This window comes from Anastrepha ludens, chromosome 2, assembly GCF_028408465.1.
Source record: "Anastrepha ludens isolate Willacy chromosome 2, idAnaLude1.1, whole genome shotgun sequence".
Classification (NCBI taxonomy): domain Eukaryota; kingdom Metazoa; phylum Arthropoda; class Insecta; order Diptera; family Tephritidae; genus Anastrepha; species Anastrepha ludens.
The window spans coordinates 131,695,241-131,713,463 of NC_071498.1; the positions used below are offsets into that span (position 1 = coordinate 131,695,241).

The following is an 18,223-nucleotide window of genomic DNA, read 5'->3' on the forward strand; positions in this document are numbered from 1 at the left end:
AAATACATACGTAAACAATATAAGTATTTAGTTCCTGACAGTATGGAAAAATTGTAAAATCTTTGTTTTGTATTTTTTTTTTTTTGTTTTGTTTTACTTTAAACTTAGTTTTAATGCATTTTTGTAGGATTTGTGTTTCTTTAATAATTCTGTTGCTTCTAAACCATTTTCTGCTTTAATTTTAGTTAATACGTAGGTCGTAAAAAAGTAAAAGAAACTTGGTAAAATGTGTAAATGTGCTCTTACAACAAAATTTGTGTTCGTTTAAAAATTTTTTGGCTGCTAGCGCTCCAATTTAGAGCTTTTGGGCAACAATGAAATCAGGCTATTGTTGTAGTATTTTGTTTTGGTCGGTACAAAACAAAGCCGAAAGTAGCACAAGCTCAGTCCACATTTCTCGCCTTAGTTCGAGCTTCTTCCACAGAGCGGTAGCTTGTGCGCGTTTTACGCATTTTCAAATACTCCTTCGAGGTTTTGCGAAATTTTCGCCGCCACTGGCTATGTTACTAAAAACTCAAAACTAATTTCCAACGTTGATTTACTAATTTTGATACAAAACAAAAAATACTAATTTACTTCTGTTTTTCGGTATGCAGTTTTTCATATGCAACGCTATTAGAACATAGTTAGATTTTGACTGGGCACACACATTTGAGTATAATGAATTCGTATGACTCCAGAGACACATCGTTGCTGTTGTAGGCAGGTGTTTAGACGGAAGCGGCAAGTGTGTTGTGTTTCCTAGTTATCGAGATATCATCATTGTTGTCTTCCTAATGTACATATGTAAATAAAACTGTACATTAGAATTGTGTTTGTATTGCGCTTTAAGCCATTGTGTTATTGTTTCCATTGGCCTGCGAACTGGCTTATGCTGCCACTTCAATGGCATGTCATCAGCCACTCATATGCTGAATGTGCTTTATCCCACGCCACATGTAACCACCAACCCACAAAACAACGTAACGGCTCAAGGCCATTGGCGGGCGGCTCCATATGATCGCTCGCAATTATGAACTGACATATGAATTCGGGTATGTCCGCATGTGGAAGCTATCTGAATGCTCATATTGAGGCATTGCTTTGTGGCAATACGGCAAGACGTCTGTGCAAGATGTATCCCGTTGCGCTGACAGCCCACACACTTTGTTTAGCGAAGTAACTCTGGTTAGTAGTCGGTTGTTAGTTTCGCATGTATTCTGCATTTATACTTTCTTAACCCTAAACTTTGTGTTTCTTTCTCTTGTATGTGTGGTTCTGGCATTTTGATTGAGTTTATTCATTTTTTATTTTTGTTTTGTTTCTTTGTTTTCTTAGTTATATTTCTGTTTGTTTCTTTTTTTCTTTATTATTTTTGGTTATTTCAGTTAAATTTGCACTTTATCAAAGTAATAACCGATTTCTTTTGTTTTTGATGTTTTTGTTTATGACGTGGTTCAATGAGATGGGCTCTGTAAGTACACATTACAAGAAGAAAAGATCATAGAACGAAGGCACATTGGTTTTTTAAATATTGAAACAATATGGGAATTCCGATATGCAATAAAGCTTTATATGCAAGCAGATAATGATGATGATGTCAATGTGGGATAAAACAAAGAGATGAGAAGAAAATAGAAGCTAAAAATAATTAAAGTTATCGTACAATAGTATTCGCTAAGTTCCAGCTTAAAAATTGTATCGTAAATTGGTCATTAGCAAGTAATAGTAAAACTTAATCAAATTTGGCTCTTTGCTAATTATACTCTGAAGTAACCTTTTAAGAAGTTATTACAAAGTATATCGCTCTTTTACTGTACTTTTTTTTAATATGTATAAAGAAATTACGACTTAGCTCTTCTTTTATGTTGCATAAAAAAATGCATGGCGATATCAATAGCAGTATGTCATTAGTGGAAAATACACCTAATTCTGTTTTTACACGATTTTATTTACATGAATTTGATTTAAGACGAGTTAAAAAGAAAAAAATTCGGTTTTTCACACGAATTTTTTTAAATGCATTTGATTCGAGTTAAAAAGAAAAAAATTCGTTTTTACACGAAGTTTTTTAAAAGCATTTGATTCGAGTTAAAAAGAAAAAAATCGGTTTTTACACGATTTTCAATATTTTATGAATTCTTCTCGAATCTCTTAGAGCAAGTAGAGTGAGATTTTTTGACGCTTGTACGAAGCGTTTAAATTAATCTCAGAAAAAGTCTCTGCAAATCGATAGATTTTGCCTTCGCCGTTTAATAATTTTTTCTTATAATATATTTAATGCATTAAAATGTGCAAACACAAAATAAATTCTTAAGTTTTTTAATATTATTTTCAACTAATTCTCTTTTTACACGAATTTTTTTGGGAACGTATCTATCGTCTAAAAAGTGAATTTGGTGCATGTCATTACTCTAATATTAGGAGGCATAATAAATGGGAAATTTTGAAGCCAGTTTGCTTGTAATTTTGGTTTTTGATTATGACGTACTTGCAGCAAAGGAGCGATATGTATTCCCTTTTCATTAGTGGTTCATTTATACTGTACATTTATGAGCCTATCAACTTCCATAAGCATACAAAAAATACATACATTTTGGGTAACTCTAACCCTAACCCTTCCTTATTCTTTTTTTGAACTGCAATGAACGGCAATGGCATTTTCCAAGTGTACTTTTGCCATGATAAAACTACTCTTAAAAATTATCTACCAAAATTATTTCACTATTACACTATGTACTTTGGTTTATTTTGCTTTAATTCGTCAATTCTCTCTTATATATATATATATATATATATATATATATATAATTGTCGCGTACACCCTTTTTGGGTGTTTGGTCGAGCTCCTCCTCCTATTTGTGGTGTGCGTCTTGTTGTTCCACAAATGGAGGGACCTACAGTTTCAAGCCGACTCCGAACGGCAGATATTTTTATGAGGAGCTTTTCATGGCAGAAATACACTCGGAGGTTTGCCATTGCCTGCCGAGGGGCGACCGCTATTAAAAAAATGTTTTTCTTAATTTTGGTGTTTCATCGAGATTCGAACCAACGTTCTCTCTGATAATTCCGAATGGTAATCACGCACCGACCCATTCTTTTACACCTCTAAAAAGTTGAGAAGTTTTGTCTATGTTTAATTTTGAACTAGGACTTTTAATATTCTTATTTTTTTCATTAAATTTAATTTAATTATTACATTTTGTTTGGCTTGATATGCCCTCATTTCATTGAATTTAATTTAATTTGATTTGACTTAATTTTACAATATTTGATTTGATATGATGTGAGTTGATTGTTTTAAATTTAATTTAATTGAATTTAATTTGTTTGGATTTAATTTTATTTGATTTTATTAATTTGATGATTATTTTTTTTTCTATTTTATTTGTTTTTGAGCTTAATCCATCTCGGCTATTGCCGAAGATTACACATCCCGGATAAAATGTTCAAGGTATTGTGCAGTGGTGGAGCGTAGTCCAAGTTATACGCCCATGTAATTGCTATTGCTTAAATATTTAAAAATCTACGTACAATATGGTCGACTTCTGCATGTCTTCTAAAAGGTGTTGGCGGTCATATTAAATTAAATTCTTCAAATTTGTGATTAGATGCTTAGGCACTAATCCAGTGGCTGACATAATTATTGGTATGTATTATATTCACTTCCCTCGCTTTGTACATCCGTTTAAGTTCTATGGCCAAAGCTGCATACTTTGATATTTTGGTGGAGTATGTGCTTTGGCGGCGGCCGTAGCCGAATGGGTTGGTGCGTCATTACCATTCGGAATTCACAGAGAGGTCGTTGGTTCGAATCTCGGTGAAAGCAAAATTAATAAAAAACATTTTTCTAATAGCGGTCGCCCCTCGGCAGGCAATGGCAAACCTCCGAGTGTATTTCTGCCATGAAAAAGCTCCTCATAAAAATATCTGCCGTTCGGAGTCGGCTTGAAACTGTAGGTCCCTCCATTTGTGGAACAACATCAAGACGCACACCACAAATAGGAGGAGGAGCTCGGCCAAACACCTAACAGAAGTGTACGCGCCAATTATTTATTTTTTTTTTATGTGCTTTGGTTGTTGCGATTAAGGGGCATCGCTATATCGATTACTTCGATTGTTTTATTTATCTTGTCGAACAAGATGATATCAGGTTTGTTGGCAGCTGCGGCTTGATCTATGGAAATAAATCTGTTCCAGTACAATATTGCCTTTGGTTCATATTTAAAATACAAGGATTCTTCTTGTAAGAGATCGTGTTTTATCGCAAGTTGTTGGTGGAGGATCTTTACTATATTGTTATGTCTCATGACATATTCATTGCGGGCAAGTACGCTACATCCAGCAATTACATGGTCAATTGTTTCACCATAAATGACGCACCTTCGGCACCTATTATTTTATTTTATTAGATTTAATAATCTTTTTTTTATATTTTTGTCATCTAATTTATTTTAATTTGATCTGATTTGAAATGATATGTGTTTTTTTTTATTTCATTTTATTGCATTAAATTAATTTGATTTGATTTCATTTAATTTGATTTTATCACATTTTTTTCTTTATTTTTATCTAAAATATTTTTACATGTTTTTTAATATATTTATTTTATTTTATATCATTCATTACATTTCATTTCTTTTTATTTTATTTTATTTCATTTCATTTTATTTTATTTATATTAACTTGATATCATTTCATTATATTTTATTTTATTTTAATATATTTTATTTCATTTATTTTATTTCATTTCATTTCATTTCATTTCATTTCATTTATTTAATTTTATTTTATTTTATTTTATTTTATTTATTTGAATTGAATTGAATTGAATTGAATTGAATTGAATTGAATTGAATTGAATTGAATTGAATTGAATTGAATTGAATTGAATTGAATTGAATTGAATTGAATTGAATTGAATTGAATTGAATTGAATTGAATTGAATTGAATTGAATTGATTTGAATTGAATTGAATTGAATTGAATTGAATTGAATTGAATTGAATTGAATTGAATTGAATTGAATTGAATTGAATTGAATTGAATTGAATTGAATTGAATTGAATTGAATTGAATTGAATTGAATTGAATTGAATTGAATTGAATTGAATTGAATTGAATTGAATTGAATTGAATTGAATTGAATTGAATTGAATTGAATTGAATTGAATTGAATTGAATTGAATTGAATTGAATTGAATTGAATTGAATTGAATTGAATTGAATTGAATTGAATTGAATTGAATTGAATTGAATTGAATTGAATTGAATTGAATTGAATTGAATTGAATTGAATTGAATTGAATTGAATTGAATTGCATTTAATTTAATTTAATATGAATTTAATTTAATTTAATTTAATTTAATTTAATTTTACTTAATTTAATTTAATTTAATTTATTTCATTCCATTTCATTTTAATTTATTTCATTCCATTTCATTTTAATTTATTTCATTCCATTTCATATTATTTCATTTATCTATTTTTTTACCTCAGGCTGTCTTTTTTTACACTTTTGTTTTTTTTTAATCCTCTATAGAAAGGATTATTAACAGTTACTCGTAATGTGGGTTTTAGCCCAGAAATTTTAAAATTCCGTCATAAAAAAATTAAAGTTTAAAGTTGACTATTGAAGATTCATAAATTTAAGAAGGAGCTTGCGTAATAACGGACGACCAGTAATGTTAAATAAGTACAATTTGATGTTAAAATAAAATAAAAATAAACTATAATAGCCTACCAATTTGTGGAATTTTTTCCCCGCCATATAAATAATACCACAAAAAAAGAAAAGTTATTTCTTTACATTTTAAAAGCGAGAAAAGGTATGAATTTCTTTCGAGTAATTTTTCCTAAGCTTTAGCTACAATTCTAAATATATTTTATTTTATAGGCATATGTCTACGTATTTTAAGTAACGGTATTCAATACTCTATCAAACGCTCACTGTATTTCATTTGTTGGTAACAACTGCCGATTCTTCTTAAAATGATAGATGAGCCAAATTGAATTGAATTTCTACTACATACCATAAAATCATGCAAAACAGCTAAAATACATACATATCGTATGTATGTATACGCCAACACATAGAAACAAGTAGTAGAGTATCCAATTCATAGTCACAGAGATTTAATCATTCACATTCAATGTAAATAATTACAGAGCAAATAGAAAAAGAGGAAAAATAAATAAAAAAAAAATGAAGGCACGCATTCATTCATAATTTCACGCATTCATGCATCCATTCATATTCGTTTTGTTGAACTGGAGTTTTTTGCTGATTCGTTGGCAACCTATTTAGTAAATGAAAACTGCAACTTGTGTTGGTTAAAAATTAAAACTTGAGCATTATTTTTTTAAGTATATTTTTATGGAATAATTTAAACCGTTTGATAAAATTCATTAAACTAGAAGAGAAGAAAAAATAGATAATGGTAAGTAAGTGAAAAAGGAAATGAGTATAAATCGATATAGAAATAAATGTGGTGAAAAAAGGTGTTATGCTTATTTGGGTACAATGGCGTTAATGGTTCATATAAAAATTAGTAACTTAAACGTAAGATAAGTTAGTAAGCGAAGTAAGCTAAAGAAAATGCGGCATCAAATAGGTACGTTAAAAACAGCCACTAACAATAATGAGTATAATTTATATGTATGTATGTAATAAAATCTAGCGAAATTCAATAAATAAATGTTCAAAAATAGTAATAAAAAGTAATAAATAAGCAAAATGAGATAGTTTACAATTCATATCTAGGCGCAGAGAAATAATAATGAAGAAAATATTATATTAATAAGAATTGTACGCAAACAAAATATGCATGAGTGACTAAGCAAAAAACGTATTATCTTAAAGCATTATATTGTAAAAATATATTAAATATTAAAAAAATAGTTTCGTACTTCGCATTCCTGATCTGGGTATATCTCTTTGAACGTTCGCTCGATGACTGCGTATCTATTGATGGAAGAAAAAAGAATAACAAAAATAAGCAAGGACATTATATGACCGCTAATGCATCTATGTGTGCGTGTATTTACTCACTTTGACTGTAAGCCGCCACCAGGAGGAAGACCTTCAATATCCTTACTCTGCAGTGCTTGCAATAAATCAAAGTACTGCGTGATTTCTTTGCAATCTATCTCATCTGGAAGGCAAAAGGAAGAGTGTAACAGTTGTTAGAAATTTTAACATATTTAGGTGACATTTTTATGAAGAATAAAATGCATTACAGCTAGACGTTAGTAGTATATTAAGAAATTCAAAAAATATATTATAATAATATGCTAATATAGCCGTATACTTTTTTTGGATTTTACTGGTTGAAAAAAATCTGATGCGTTTCAATATTTCGTGTGTACATTGCTAGTTAGATGAAATGTGCTAATATCTGCTTAAAAAATATTTTAAAAATTTTACAGCTATGTAATTGTTATAAGAGCATACACAGGGCATATATTTGGTTGATGGTATTGGAGCGAAAGTCTGATTGGCATCTTACCCATGATAATAGAAAAATTTGTTACTTTTATATAAAAAACTTAACTCCGTTGAAAATTTGCCTCTAATAGTGGAGAAACAATTGCAACTAATACCTTTCACTAATTCGTTGAACTTTAGTACCCTGCCCATACTTTATAAGAACACGCAGTGAGTGCTCAGAAACCCAGAAATAAAGAAGAAACGATATCAGGTGTAGGTAGGGAAAATCAGAAGAAGGTGTTGTCACGCACTAAAAAATATTCGAATTTAAATAAGACTACCATCTTTGGGAATTGTTCCATGGTTGAAATGTCACCGTTGTTGTTATTGTAGCAGCATAAACATTCTCCATACATGTACGGAGAATGCTGCTGGAGTGACAGTCATTGACCTGATATAAATCCGGGTCGTTCCGGTAGGATAGAACCGACTGTCGTGGGAACGAAAAGCCTCTGTCTTTGTAGCAGATCAAGATATTTGCTTACATTCACATGTATGGTAGGTCAATTTAGACCGAGACGTAGAAATTATGGCATTTCTTACAATCAATATTTTAGAACAATAGAAAAAGAAACGCTCCGCTTGCACCCCTTTGAACTCCTAGCTGAGCTCAGAAAATCTGCGCTGATTTCAAATTAAAAAAAATATAATTTAGAAGAACATTCAAATTAGACTTTAGAATTTAAATGAAAATGCAATTCAAGCTTGTGTCCTATTTCTAGCAGGCAAATTTCAAAATCGTGGATATGACTTGATCCTGGATTTTCATAAATCTGTATTCAATATTGTGATAATGTCGTTTCTGCGACCAATCCCAGGAGACTCGTAAGCACCTTCTCCTGGAATGTAGCGTTATAGCGCGAAGATGATTGAGACATCTTGGCGCCAAATGCAGCAAGAAGAAAGGCACATACGCTCAATCCAACCCAGCTCTATCCTGAGTTTAATAAGAGAACTGGGTATGGATGAGGTACTGTGATGTGTAGAGGGCACAAAGGACCATAGGGTCGAAGTGTAAACCTCATAAAGAATCTAATCTAAGCTAATTGTGGTAATGGGGAACAAATTTGTACGAGTATACATCCCATTTTAGGGAAGCGCTCTCTTTGATACACGGTAATTGTCAGGTTTCCCTACATGAGGTTTAATAACTTACTTAGGTTTATAAAGGCGCTACTCAATTGAAATTAAAAAATAGTTTAACAAAAATAAATAAATGGCGCGAACTCTTCTGTTAGGTGTTTGGCCGGGCTCCTCCACCTATTTGTGGCGTGCATCTTGAAAGTTTTAAGCCGACTCCGAACGGCAAATGATTTTTATGAGGAGCTTTTTCATGACAGAAAAACACTCGGAGTTTTGACATTATCTGCCGAGGGGCGACCGCTATTAGAAAAAACTTTTTGTATGATTTTGGAGTTTCATGCACGAAGAAAATAAAAAATAGTTATGTATTTATTTAACGCGTCGTCACTTTATCGTCATTTATCGGTCCAAAACCTATCACTCCCGCTTACTCTTTCCCTACAATTTGTAGCTGTTCAATCAATGACACAAAACAGATGCATGCAATCACATCTAAGCAATTGAAAAACACATACAAAAAATATATCCGGTAAGTAGATAGGAAAAATTCTATAACACGAACCTTGATTTCTTGATTTTTTTTTTTCATACAAGCGCTACAAATTAATTGTTTACTCCAAAAATGAGTAATTACTTCCCATTTTAAAAACCACAGTTCTAGTTAAAGAATTTCAACTGTATGAAAACAATTTCAAATGTTATAAGCCACTACACTTACATAGCCATGCATGCATATAACTTAAATTAGGAAATTTATGGAAAACAATAGTTCTAATAATTAGCATGAGTTAACAATCGATTTCGCATTTTGAATAATAAATAACTTCAAATGTGAGTATAACAATAACAATCTTAGTTTAGCATACAAAATAAAAACGAATTTTGATACAACGTACCTTATGCTCACGCTCTTTCTAAACGCACTGTTTCTAATAACGCTCATATCTATGATAGATCGAAACGTTCATTATTTTTCATTATCAGTTTTAAACGCTTCCGTCAAGCAAAACTATGAGCCTTATGAAATTTAACGAATGGCAGTATGCGAGATTGCAAATCAAAACAAGCACAAACAAAAATTAAAGAAAAAAAACAAAAAGAAAAAGAGTGTACAAAATGTTGAGCGCAAAGAAAAAGGTTTGAACTAACTGAAACTCAAAGCAATGTAGGATTAATGTAGGTAAGATTTTGTTTGTTTAAGTGGCCTCACATGAGACTACACAAATGTAAATGTAACAAAAGTACAAGCCGGTAAGTTTTATTTCTTTGAAATTTAAGATAGGAATTTATTTCTTAATTTGCAAATTCGAGTCTGGCAACGCATCAAAATTCATTTTTACATTTTTTTACCAATACCAATACTATGTTAATCTTTTTTAATATTTATTGCACAATACTATTTGCATTTATAATTGAATTCCGTTTTCATATATTACAGTACACCTAAATAACTGCTATTATTTTACAGATATTTAAAACGTTTTTTTTTTTTCTTTCCCTGCTTTGCTGCTATAGTACATACATACATTTACATACATAAAAATCGTTTATGGATTCACTTATCACATAAAGATGTGCAGTTTTGATTGTTATTATTGCCTTTTTTTTGTGTATTGCCTCATTTAATACTCAAAATTAGTTTTTGAAAACTTCAAAACAAATTAATGACTGTTTACGTGAGCATAAGGACGCTACTAATTGCTAGAGGATTGCAAAAAAAGTTTGTAATTGTTAGTATAAAAAATAAGCGCGGTTGTATGAGGTATGGAACGCATCAAATGTTTGGGAATAAACTGAATGTTGTCTTGGATTTCAAAAATGCTGCTTTTTCAACATCATAACATCATTGAATTCTAATGCAGAGGATTCTAGGAGGTAGCAATTAAGTTAAATTCTATTTTTGGGTATTTTTCTTTTTGTTTTGGTTTCTTTTAGATACGCTTTAAGAGTAATACTGTTTATTAATAATATTAAGTTCGTTTAAACGCTTAAGAGAAAATAATAAGTTAAAAATTATTTCATTTCCTTTTGATAGCTTTGCGTGGCTTTTCAATTTCACTTTCGGTTACTTCATCATGATGTGGGTATTTCTCTATATAACAGATCTGCGATATGCATTCAATAAAAGTGCGCCAAAGCTAGTCTTACTTTTTGCAACACTGTACATTTTTTTTTTTTTTTTTAATTTTACTATTCAATCATTCGTCACGCTTGAAATATATTGTGGCATCAAATCCTGATAACTTTTCGCTTGCTTTCCATTTTAATTTATATATTTACACTAAAGGCTTCGCAGAGCACTACACATTTTGCTAAACTAACTAAATTTATCTACTTATTTTACATTTTATTCCTTCACATTCGAAAGCCACTTTACAAGCATTTACTATGCGAATTTCAAATTCTCTAGATACCATATTATTAATTCCAACTATTTTACAATTCTAAGTGTACGAGCTTTTTTGCAACATTCAAGAGAGCTCTTTTAAATGTCTCGTGTTCATATGAGTGCGGTTATAATGTAGAAAAGGGGTAATAGAATAAATGTTACGAGTCGTAGGAATAATCCTTGGCAGTCATTGTAGCGAATTCATTACAGAGGACAGAGAATTAATTAAGAATCTAAAAGTACTTGAGAGATAGCATAATTCGGTTTTGTCTAGTAAAATGTATATCAAGAACTTATGATTTACAAAAAAACTTCAATAAAATATAATATTACGTTTAAAGGCCTATTTAACTGGAAACACATATTGACTAGAATAATTTTCACATTTGCACTTATAAGGAACAATTAATAACAAACTTATTAAAACCCGAGTTAAACTCGCGATTGGATAGGTAGATGACTAGTGAATGGTTTTGGAGTTTATCGTTCATATTTTTTTTTTTATTATGCGCACTAAAATTTTTCAGTAAAGGGGGCCACACACGCGCCATGCTGACACCACCAAATGATTGCACCATTAAACGCAATTCCCATACAGCACCAGCCCTACCGTTATTATGAATAAATACAAAATTTGTGCGGCTATTGCCTTAAAGATAAAATGTTTAAAGTATAGAAATGATAGGTTGAAAAAAAGTTTTTTTGAAAGCTGAAAGCTGTTTACTACTTGAAAAGTTCTTCGCCAATAAGCAAAACTCGAAATACACGCACAAGAATGCTGGTACGATCATGAAAAATATCAAACTCGTTTTTATATTGCGCCATCAACGAATACAAGAGCGCCACAGGCACATTCACGAACAAAAGCGTTCCCACGCCAGTCCATTCCACGTAACCGGAACGACCGGATTTATATCCGACCAAGAACTGTCACATCGGCAGCACTCCCCGTAGATGTATGGGAATTGTTTATGCTGATACAACTACAACAACACGATTACTTGATGGTGACAGCACGCTGTTGTGTGCTGCATGGACCCTTTACAATTTCTTATGAGTTCTTTCCTAATTCAAGAAAATTATTTTATAAAGCTATGTATATACCAGAAATGCGGATAGTCAACTAAAATTTAAGTGAACTTCACTCTTAAAGGCCACTAACGCTAATGGTAGTGGCGCTGGTTAATTCTAACTACTTTTTTAGTGAACAAAAAATCGATGTACCACCAAAACAAAACTGTTATATTAGTTATACTAAAATAAACTTTCAATTGTCAGCTTAAAACTGGCACGATTTCCCCATAATAGTCTGAATAGTGGGATAAAATTTTCTAACTTATGTAATATTATTTAGTTTTTTTTTTTTATACAAAACATACGTCTCATAGTTATATAATTTTCTTGTTACTTTTTCACTTAGTTGCGATTTTTTCACCAAAGATGCTGAAGGTTTTAGTAAATTTTGCCACTACCACTACACAGCGCTTAGTTAAAACTTTTTACTCAATACACAATTTCTAGTAATTGAAAAAAATATTTTACCACTACTTCAATTAGTGAGTGTGCAGAAGTATACAAGCTAACTCTGCACTAGTATAATTGAATAACTAAATATTGCACTACTTTAAAAACTATTCGACTATCCTCATCTCCAACAGGGTTGGCATTTTAAACTACCACTAAACTGTACTACCACTAAAATTAAAAATAAATAAATAATTGGCGCGTACACTTCTGTTAGGTGTTTGGCCGAGCTCCTCCTCCTATTTGTGGTGTGCGTCTTGATGTTGTTCCACAAATGGAGGGACCTACAGTTTCAAGCCGACTCCGAACGGCAGATGTTTTTATGAGGAGCTTTTTCATGGCAGAAATACACTCGGAGGTTTGCCATTGCCTGCCGAGGGGCGACCGCTATTAGAAAAATGTTTTTATTAATTTTGCCTTCACCGAGATTCGAACTAACGACCTCTCGGTGAATTCCGAATGGCAATCACGCACCAACCCATTCGGCTACGGCGGCCGCTAGTGGTAGTTAAAATAAGGTAAGTAAAAATAAATTCCGAGGTGTGTACTTTCGTGTACGCACAACAAATTCGAATTATAAAATAAATAATTTTCGTTATTGCCTAACCGCTGATGCCCTATCAGTTCAAGTATTACGAATGCTGTATATATAACATGTACACGTAACGTCAAAACGTCTACACCTAGATTTATGATTAGAAACAAAAAAGTCGATTTAAACAACCTCTTGCTAGTTTCTCGATTTGCTGTTCCAACCGTTTGTCTGCCTCAATAGCTTCTTGAGTTGGTTTTGGTGCGCCCGGGAAAGCAATTATTATTATGCTCATATTGTCTCGGCTACCCTATAATGATAAACACACACTTGAATGCAAATTCAAAATATTTAAGGGTATATGCCATTTTTGCGAACCTTATGCAAACAGGTATCAACAACTTGATTTGCAACGTTCACTAAATCATTAGTTATTCTCAGCCTCGAATGTACAAAACTGCAGACATCCTCATTGGTCATGACATCCCATATACCGTCACAGGCTAAAACTAAAAACTCATCCGTATCTTGGCGACTTTTGCAAAAGATCTCCGGTTCCGGCGACACGAGTTGTTCGCATTGGCCCTTTTCTTTCACATTCTTAAAATCATAGTCACCGAGCGCGCGCGATACCGCCAGTGTTCCGTTGACACGTTTAATCATTACACTACCGCCGGCATTGTGTATGCGCTCCTTTTCTTCAGGCAGAATGGGCTTGTGATCTTGTGTAGCAAATACAGGTACACCTTGTCGACATAGAACCGCGCGCGAATCACCGCAATTCGCAATGTAAACTTGTGTTGGCGAGATGAACGCACACACCGCAGTAGTCCCGCCACATTTCTCCGCATCTCGCGTCAATTCGGGCAATTCCCGCATTACTTCGTCGATATGCAGAAATCCAGTGCGTATGCCCTTTACGTGATCGCCATTTTTAAATTCATCCGTGTTAATGATACTATCGAGCAGATGTGAGGCGCAATGCTCCGACACCTTGCAGCCAGCATGACCGTCAAAAACGGCAAAGAAACTCCAGTCTTCCAAACCGCTCCCAAGACCGGCACGCGCATAATACGCGTCCTCCATTTCGCAACGCCAGCCTTGCATAGAGCTGACGCCAAAGAGCAATTTATTGCCTTCGCCATGATCGTTATGTTTAGTAGTTTTCGGCTTATCCAGGAAACCGCCCATTGCTTTTGTGCATGCTGTGTTTAATGGTGCGCGGGTAGCAAAGTAGCTGAGACGTTCGGTGGATCAATTGTTCGGTTGATTAGTTGACTGATAGATACACTAATATTTGTTTTTAATGTCAAAATTATACTTTATGTATGCGTTTTTGAGATCGTCTACGGAATCAATAACAGCCTGAAAAGCAAAACAAAAGAAATTATTAGAACAAATAAGCACAATTTCGATTTAAAGGCCCCTAATTGTGAAATGAAGTCATTGTGTGGCAATAACAAAATGCCTTAACAAGTGTTTAATCGTGATTAACTCCTAGTTCATATGAATTATTTTACTAACGAATAACATAACTCACAAATTTAAGAGATTGTGCATATAAAAAGCAAAGTTAGTTTTGCAACAAGCCTACCCGCTACGAGGTTGGTATATTAACGTGTACTTTTGAGGCGAGTCGTCACTTTGAAAAATCAATGATTACACAATTCGCAAAAGCAAGCGCATTTATTGCATACAACATCTGCAAAATCTCATATATAAGAGCCATATTACCATGGTGAGCTGATGCGAATATGCGTTTGGTCGATTATCAGGACTGCCACAAATTGAAAATACACTTGGCAGGCGACAAACTGGCTGACGAATTGCATTACACACAATGTATGTATGTATATATAATTCACATGCATTCACACATTTGTTTAAGAATATTTGTAGATAGGTACATTACTTCCTTTTTTATCAAGAATTACAAGCCATGTAACTTATCACTGTTCATTTTTTGTAAATTTATTTCCACACTACCTTTTTTAGTGTTTATGTTGGTTATGTGAATGTTGAAATCACTTTTCATCTACTGCTTAGCAAAATAAATGAAAATTTTGTGTACAAAAAAGAAAAACACAGCGAGCGCGTTAGTGTTCAGAGATGAATAACAGGCCTGAACGTTGTGCTTCTTTTTACACATTTTCATTTGGTCACAAGCGGCGTGTTTGAATAGGGGTGCTATAGAGGCACCTTCAACTTTTAGTAAACGGTCACACGTGAATCGGCGAGAGACGGCAAAATAGAGAGCAACGAGTGCGCCTTAAAAAACTAAAGTAAAGAGTGCAAGGTTTTCCCTCTGTTAGTACCTACTAACGGAAGAATTCATGTTTTACCTAACGAATATCAAATTTATATAGCGCATATGAAAATTATGATGAAAAACAAAAACATTTTTTTAAATTCAAATTTTACTTTTGAGCAAAAATAACGTCCGTCAATCAAATTAAAGCATTCGCCCATGTAAATAATGCACCCTTGCCCGTTATCCAAGCAAACATTAACGTACAATTGTGCAATATTTTTGTCTCCTTCAAAAAATAATCAGCAATAAAAACGTTTGGACATGAGACGCAATATGTAAAATGCGCGCTGAGCGGAAACGGAGACCTGCAATGAAAAATTTACAAATCCAAATCAATCAAAGCACCACCCACATACCCTGCTCATCTCTTGTCAGTTTTAACTACATACATCAGTAACAACCACTTGACAGAGCTTCAAGTATCTGAAATGCATCAAACGCAGTTTTGGCTTTTAGTTCATAGCATTATGGCGTCAACGAGATGGAAAATAGCCTCGGTGCTGTAACGCGTAGCCATTTCTCAGGTGCACACACGCACCCACACGCTGGGGGCAAAACGCTCTTTGAAATTACTATAAACGTTCTCTCAATTGCTCCTCTTCTAAAATTAGAAAACAATATGACAACATCACCAACCAATCGGAAACGATTGTTATGGCGTATCGAACTCTGGCATCTTTTCTGCGCCCGAGATATGGTTTAAACCAATTATTTAGAAAAGGATTTATAATTTTTGATATTACTACTTTTTATTTACACAAATTTAGCCGGTGGACGTAATAAACGGAATTTGCTTTTCACTATAAGCGCCCTCTTAAAAAAAAATTTAAAAAAAACATGGGAACACAAGTACACGATAAAATTTTTGGTTATGGTACACGAGTGTTCAGCCTTTTCCCGTGCCATTGACATGCGCTTCAGTACTTTTAGTTAGAATTCAAAAGTATTTTTACGAAACAAGTGTTATACAAATTAAATACGCTTATTTACAAATTCAGATTTCTTCAATATACAGACGCCTCCAATTCGTTCACCTCAGCAGCAAAGCGAACCGATATGACGTCGCCAAAGATAGACTAGTACGTCCTTTTCTTAATATTAATGTGCGACTCGCAAATATTTAAATTTAAACGTAGGTACTCGCATTGTTTTATTATATTACTTGTTTGCTGTTTTCAGTGACCTTTCGCCAACAATTTTTTTAAATATAAACTGCATGCAAAAACGCGACCACGACAAAACGACGAACAGCGAATAAGAACAAACCGCGAACGCGAAAAAATGGAAATGGCTGCAGAGATGCCACCTCTTACATCAAAGGAGAGTAACTATTAATTTTTAAAGGACGAACTGTAATTAAAATTATGTTGATTTTTTGCAGAAGTATTTGTTATATGAAATTATTATTATAATGACAAATATTTTCTGTAAACCACGTTATTCACAGTCATTCCAACACGGTACTCAGGATATTTGGCAAGTACAGTAATTAGACAGCGTTCATACAGGGAAACTTTTGTCGGCGCAACTTTGCGAATTTTTTTTTTATGAAAGCGGTCTTAGGTAGCTTATCAAAAAATTATGTGAGATGTGTCCTTTTATCGTATATTTAAGTGGCCTTCTACTTGAAGGTCAATTATTAGCAAATCTCTGCTCTAAAAGAATCGACGGAAAAAAATGTTATGGACACATAACAGAAGTGAAACTTTGAGTGCAGACAAAGAAAGAGGGAGAGACCCGAGAGAGAATGAGAGAGAGAGAGAAAGAATATATATCTAAATAAATTTACAAAATTTGAAGAGAATACAAATAGACAAAATTTACAAAAAACGGAGAAGGATCGACCGGTGTAGGTAATTGCCGGACACAAACCGTTGCAACAACGCGAGCGTTTATCACCCACACAACGCACCGATTCCAGGACTGCAGCAACAGTACAAATTACCGCAGGGCAATACCAATAAACCCGATGCCGGAATTGATAGCACTTTATCGTACGCACAAGCACTAGCCAGGAAACGGAAATAAGCGCCAAAAAGTAGGCACCAAAAAAATTGAGACCGAAAACGCCCCAAACAGTAGGCTCCAAGGCCAAAAAGTAGGCACCAAAAATATATTTCCTACAAGTTTGCACCAACAAACAAGCGCCAAAAAGTAAACAGTGTTATTTCTCACTAGAAATTAGCAACCATAAGGAAAAATAGCCTAAAGTGTATCTAAGACATATGTAAGGTATACCTCTCTCTCTCCCTTTCCTCTATGTTATATCTTTTTTCTCTCTCGCGGAACGAAAATGCGCAAAACATTGCATGGCCTTGAAATTTTACTCTCCATTCTCGCTCGTCCATCGACGCATGAGAAGTTTCACTTAAAAAAAAAACAACTAGACTGGTATGATTGAGGAACACATATTCAAGGTGAGACATCCAAAGAGTTTGTAGTAAGCTAGATAGACATTAGTTGTGTTCGATAACTAAATTAACCATCACTAGACATCAACCTCAATCCAAAGAGAGGAAAAAGCAAAAAAGTGTACGAATAAAAAATTTGCCATCACTTGTAAAAACCTCTAAAACAAGACATATCAGTTGAGTTTATTCAAATATTTTTGTGTTTTCTAAATATATTACCATAAATGCAATTTATATATTAACGTTTATTACTGTTTTATCGTTTTTAGCTATGAACTGCAAATTTTAAAACGACGGAAAGGCAAGAGTGCTCAAAAGACCAGATTCCACGAAAAATTAATTTATTTGTTTACAAAAAATTCAATAATATGGTTACAGATCAAACGTTTTCATAATAAATAATTTTTGCTGACTTATAATCGATAACATCATCTTTGTTGCTATTTTAAAAAAGTAAGTGCTAAGGTGTTTTCCAATATGTAATGAAAGTACTGGGCAGTTGCC

At 33.1% G+C, this 18,223-nt stretch overlaps 1 protein-coding gene across 5 annotated transcripts; it reads right to left on the reverse strand.

Moving 5' to 3' along the window:
- Positions 1-61: 61 nt before the first annotated feature.
- Positions 62-16,555, reverse strand: LOC128855346 (protein phosphatase 1B). 5 transcript variants are annotated; one of them, XM_054090199.1, is made up of 6 exons: positions 16,299-16,526; positions 13,376-14,362; positions 13,190-13,307; positions 7,032-7,134; positions 6,890-6,944; positions 62-1,451 (listed from the first exon to the last, which is right to left on the reverse strand). In XM_054090199.1, exons 2-6 carry the CDS (start codon positions 14,186-14,188, stop codon positions 1,437-1,439), a joined length of 1,104 nt encoding a protein of 367 aa, XP_053946174.1. In that variant the 5' UTR covers positions 14,189-14,362; positions 16,299-16,526; the 3' UTR covers positions 62-1,436. The 5 variants fall into 5 exon arrangements, with proteins under 5 accessions (XP_053946174.1, XP_053946172.1, XP_053946171.1 ...); XM_054090197.1 differs by lacking the exon at positions 62-1,451 and adding an exon at positions 6,335-6,393 and having other exon boundaries at positions 16,471-16,555; XM_054090196.1 differs by lacking the exon at positions 62-1,451 and adding an exon at positions 6,335-6,393 and having other exon boundaries at positions 16,343-16,527.
- Positions 16,556-18,223: the final 1,668 nt, after the last annotated feature.

What these genes read in the sequence shown, in the direction of transcription:
- LOC128855346 (XM_054090197.1), bottom strand. Translation starts at nt 14,188, where the DNA reads ATGGGCGGTTTCCTGGATAAGCCGAAAACTACTAAACATAACGATCAT. An exon ending in TTGATACCTGTTTGCATAAG is followed by an intron (nt 13,308 to 13,375) that starts GTTCGCAAAAAT and finishes TTATCATTATAG; the next exon opens with GGTAGCCGAGACAATATGAG. An exon ending in AATCGAGAAACTAGCAAGAG is followed by an intron (nt 7,135 to 13,189) that starts GTTGTTTAAATC and finishes TTTGCCTTCCAG; the next exon opens with ATGAGATAGATTGCAAAGAA.